Here is a 5451-nt window from a genome sequence, read left to right as displayed (position 1 = left end):
TGATAATTATTTATTATTATTTTAATCTATAATTAATAAAATTATAGATAATAGTGGATCTTCTTCTAGTATTATCATGATTAAAAATAAAAAATTATAAAAAATATTAATTAACTACGACTACGCAATAATTATTAGCCATTGTTTCTTCGAACAAGGCCAAAACATCTGCTACAATTAAAAACTACAATAAATATTTTGACTATAAGTAAAATCATGATAAATATTAATTAATTATAATTAAAATTAAAATTTTTGTATTGATGTTATCTCATTGTTTAAATTGTTATCTTCGCCCTTTAAATTTAAATTAATTATAATCAACCTGATAATTATTGTCGATTTATAATAATTTATGATGAAAAAATAATTTATTTTTTTATAGCATCAAAAATTTAAGTACACATATACATACATGTATTGGTATTTTTGTATATAAAATTGACAGTATAATCGTGAAAATCGAATTTTATGATATCTAATTGTTTAAAAAATATCACCTCATAGTGTCAATATCATGTCACTGCATAGGCATCTGTGGCATTATATTCCACAACATATGAAAAAAATTTCCCCTTGAAAAGCTGAAAAGCAATAGTGACGGAACGCGTGGGAGTTTGGAGCTGGCGTGTGGGTGGGCCCCAAGATAACGACAAGCACACTGGAGGACCATTTGATTATAAATTGCTACTGAAAGAGAGAACAATGGGCATCAAAAACTGGACTCTATTTCCGTTGGCCCACTGCACTGGATGCAATCGATTGCCACTCGATCACACCACAACTTTTATTTCCATTCCCCATTTTACCCTCACCTTTTCCTGACAAATATTATTCTCATCAATTTTTCATAACTCTATTTTTGTCAAATCCTTAAAGTTTGCTAAACCATTGATTTGTTTAGTGACAACTCTCCTCTTGTAGCCATTAATAATAACTCTCAATTATTCTTGCAAATGTCACTACCAATTTGTTATAATGTTTTCCGTATATATGCACTTAAAGATCAGGCAATGTACGATTTTTTAATAAGATTATTAAGTTCCACCAAAGTGGGCGTATGATTTATTTTTTTTTTTATTTTTTTTTTGTTTTTTTGAAGAAATTTGTTGATTTGAAAATATCGATGGATTGAATTATTAGTTTTTAAATTTAAATGTATTGAATAATGCAATATTTAACTGAAACTTATAAAGAACTTACACTTTAATTTGTTCTCACGCGAAATTTTGTTATTTGTGTTAACTTACATTTTAAAATCTTATACATACAGGGTGTATATGTACAAAAAGACTATGATGAACTAATATTTATTAAAAAGTAAGCGAGTCCAATCCACGGTTATTTATGATTTACTATAAAAAAATATTCAATCGCTAGTAACTGATCAGTCATTAGCTAAGACCTAACTTATCTGGTCTTAGTGGTGCAATGATATAGTCCGAAATTATCCCGATTTTTATCCAACTGAATAGACATCAACAAAAATATTAATTTACCCTATACTATAGGGATAATTATACTCCCCTCTTTCGAGATTTAGTGTATTTGCATGTAAAGCCCATATAATTTAAAAAATTACATTTAGCACCCACTAAATTTACTTCCGTCTAACAAATAAGTCACTTCGTTAACCAAAATTTATCGAATTTGTTGACTTAATACTGAAATATTATAGGTTAAATAAATCTTTTTATGATCAAATTATCCTCATACGTCTTTACGCGTTAATACGTGTGAGGAGGTATATTTTCACAGTTATAAGGGTAGTTTAGTTCGGAAAAATCGTTTGACCTTAAATAAATCAGTAATCAATGAATGGAATGTAAATATAAATTTTCATTCAATTTTTTTTTCTTAATATCAACAAATTCAGTGAATTTTGACATCGAAGGGACTTATTTGTTAGTCGAAAGTAAATTTTAAATGTGCTAATTGATTTTTCAAACTATAGGAGTTGTAAGTGTAATTACACCAAGCTTTTAGGAAGGAGAGTTTAATTATCCCTATACTATATTTTATTCAATCGGGCCCTACCAACCACTTATTCCACATATAAAAGTAGATGCACTCTAAATATATTAAAATGATAGGTAGAAAATTCCAATTATTCCTGGAATTAATTTCAGAACGTAATTAAATAGATCAACTAAATGAAAATTTTCGGAACCGAAATTCTGCAGTTGTCGTAATTCAAAAAGGGTATTTATTTTCTTCACATCTTTTTTTGATATCATTACGAACTTAAAAAATGGAAACACTCTTTTTGCTATAAAAAGTGATGTCATCAGTTCAATGAATCACATCCCACAAAAATAAATAAATCAAAGTTATTTTGCTAAAAGTGAAGAATAAAGCTGTTCGAAATCATTGCCCTGCTTTTATTTATTTATTTATTTATATGTTTGTTTCAGTTTTTCTAAATAAATAAAAATTATTTACATTTAAATCCCTATAAAAATACAAAATTGAAAAAAGATAATATTTACATTCCTTTCTAATTTTTCATTTATATCTGTCCTATTTTCGTCGATTATAAACGAAAAATATAGTTTTAAGCAAAAAAAGATTATATAAATTTTTAATTTTTTTCCTCGTTTAACATTCTTACAGTATATATAAATATATGGAGTGGAGTTAAAATCATTGTATTTTTTTTCTTTTAAGTAGAAAATTACTACATGAAAATAATGTTAAAGAATTATTTAATTTTGTTGATAACATTATTATTTTTCTTCCAAATCATAACAAAAGATGATTAAGTATAAATAGTGAACAAACTTCTTTAGAAAAGAAAAATTAATTTTATATTATTAGAGGGGTATAAGTGTAATTAATCCAATAAATAAAATATTTTATTTTGTCAAAAGAATAATATCTTTTAAAGGAGTCGTTGGATTTGGTAAAGAGGAGAGGGGCAGATCAGTAATTGCAGAGAAAACAAGCTCCACGCTGTGGGCCACAATTCAGCGGCACCATACATCACTTATTATTCAGTTCCAGTTCCAATGCGTGGGCCCGCCTCCAATTGGGCCCCACCCCCTAATACTTCCAAGAAACATGAAAATAAATCATCGGGGCCCATCCCAAGCCCCCTCAGTGGACTTTGGTAATAACTACACCCTCTTACAAAACCACACGTGTCCTGTCTTCGGCGACGTCAACTCACCGGAATCTTGGGCTGAGTCATTTATCGGCGATGTGGGTCCACCTCTCGGGATCGGGTCCCAATCATTGGACAGCGACGTTCCCTTAAAATATATGCCACTAACAAGTGACATTTTAGAAAATTACCTTTGTGTCCATTTTTAATAATGTAATAATATGGTACCATAATTGATAAATTCTAATGGGGCAAAGCATTATTTTAGTTCGTTAAGTATGTCTAATTTTAATTTTAATTCGATAACTATGTCTATTTTTGTTTAGGTTCAGTAACTTACAAAATTGATTACTTTTAGTCCTCTGACAGATTTTCGAACAATTTTATCCCTATGCAATTTTTGAAAGACAATTTTAGTACATATGCACTCATATGGGTAAATTTATACGAAAATCTACCAGATGACTCAAAGTAAGCAATTTCGTAAGTTATTGGATCTAAACAAAAATGAACACAGTTATCGGACTAAAATTAAAATTAGGTATACTTAGTGGACTAAAATAATACTTTTCACATTCTAATGCAAATCGAATTTGTTTAAATTTGAATCAATTATATAATAAGTATGATATATTTATTATATAATTCAAACAAATAAAATATAATTATAGTTGTTATGTAATTAATTTGATTTGACTATACTTATTTTGAGTTAGAATTTTTATATGGTACAATAATTCAACCTTTGGTCATGGTATGAGAAATGAGGTCATCAAGAAAGAAACAAGTATATAACTTGGTAGTTCAAACCAAACCATGGGCTTAGCCTAACAACTCCCCTCAAACATAAATTGGGAAGTTTCACAAAGAGCCCTTTTCAAGACTTGATTGAGAGAGCTCAAGAACAATACTCTTAATCCCAATTCTCTCTAAGCAAATTAGAGATCTTTTTACCTAAGAGTAGAGAGTTATCTAGCCATGTTAGGGAAGTCATCGAAACCGGTGATCGGAATTCTCACCGGATCGTTAGTTTCCGGCAATAGGGCCGGGCAAGGGGACGTTGCCGTTAGCCCAAGCAGTCACTTGGAGGCCAAGAATCAATCTCCTAGAGGTCTTAAAAGCTTTGATTTTGGTGGGGTGGGGTTAGGTATAGTGGCCGCGCTAGACGGTGGGAGGAATGAAATTCCGGCAAGTAAGGCCTTATTTGGCCGGAACTTGAGTCGATCCAATCCGATTCCGGTGAATTCGCCGAGGGATTCATGGAGAAGTACTAGGAGAGGTTCGGAGGAAATGGAGATGGAGAGTTTGGAGGAGTACACTATTGTGACGTGCCACGGCCCGAACAAGTCTAGTACCAAGGTGTATTCCAATGGGGTTGAGAGAGGGAGAAAAGGTGATGATAGAACCCCTTTTAGAATAAAAAGCAGCAACGGCGGCAGCGTTTTTCACATATCTCCGGCGAGATTCGGGGACGTCGCCGGAATCCCGGCCTCGGATTTTCTCAACTCATGCAATTTGTGCCACAAGAAACTCCACGGCAAAGACATTTACATGTATAGGTATGTTGCTAACCACCCTTGTAATATATATTGTTACAGTGACAATTACATGGCAAAGAAGTGTTTTGATGTCTATTTTTAGGCCAAATTTTAAGCATCTTTTTGATTAGATGATGAGTAATGTGTTGTGTACATGGAAATTGCAGGGGGGAGAAAGCTTTCTGCAGCGCAGAGTGCAGGTATAGGCAAATGGTGATGGATGAGCGGAAGGAGAAGTGCAGCTCCGAGGCCACAAGGCCAGCCGAGGTTGCGGGCTCACCCTACGCTACCGGCCAGATGTTCACCGCCGGAATTCTTGCAGTTTAGTGCTAATTAACGCATAAACGAAGTTGGATGGCCATATATATATATGTTTAATCAGATGAGTAGATTATAGAAATAAACTCCGGAATATAACACCCTTATACATATGAGAAATAGCTCAATATAATTGGAGCTTCTTTTCATTTCCATCTCTCTTTTTTATTTTATCAATTTTGTTGAACATGACGGAATTAATTAACATCAATGAGAATTCTGAACTCTGATTATCATTTCAGTTCATGTAGTTTTCTATTTTTATCGAAATTTTGTTTAACTGAACCAAACAAATTACATATTATAAATGAGATATACTTATTATGTGATTGATTACTTTTCCACACCAACTTCTTATATAATTTATTCAAATTTAATTTGAGTTAAAATTTCCGATTTACATGTAAAGTTATAAGGTTTATCAGCAACTCCAACAATCTGCACCCCCACCCCACCCTGCATTGAGGTAAAAGTAGAGATAGAGAAGGAAAC

The 5451-nt window shown here is 31.9% G+C and overlaps 1 protein-coding gene across 1 annotated transcript; it reads left to right on the top strand.

The window, feature by feature from the left end:
• The first annotated feature begins 3912 nt into the window (after nucleotides 1-3912).
• LOC105173708 (FCS-Like Zinc finger 13) lies at nucleotides 3913-5200 on the top strand. The gene is made up of 2 exons (XM_011095568.3): nucleotides 3913-4662; nucleotides 4809-5200. The coding sequence occupies exons 1-2, from the start codon at nucleotides 4082-4084 to the stop codon at nucleotides 4966-4968; spliced, it is 741 nt and encodes a 246-aa protein (XP_011093870.1). The 5' UTR covers nucleotides 3913-4081; the 3' UTR covers nucleotides 4969-5200.
• The last annotated feature ends 251 nt before the right edge of the window (nucleotides 5201-5451 follow it).

The sequence above is a fragment of the Sesamum indicum genome, linkage group LG11 (genome assembly GCF_026168435.1).
Source record: "Sesamum indicum cultivar Baizhima isolate 11 linkage group LG11, ASM2616843v1, whole genome shotgun sequence".
NCBI lineage: Eukaryota > Viridiplantae > Streptophyta > Magnoliopsida > Lamiales > Pedaliaceae > Sesamum > Sesamum indicum.
This window is presented reverse-complemented; position numbering and strand designations above follow the sequence as displayed.

What these genes read in the sequence shown, in the direction of transcription:
- LOC105173708 (XM_011095568.3), top strand. Translation starts at nt 4,082, where the DNA reads ATGTTAGGGAAGTCATCGAAACCGGTGATCGGAATTCTCACCGGATCG. An exon ending in AAAGACATTTACATGTATAG is followed by an intron (nt 4,663 to 4,808) that starts GTATGTTGCTAA and finishes TGGAAATTGCAG; the next exon opens with GGGGGAGAAAGCTTTCTGCA.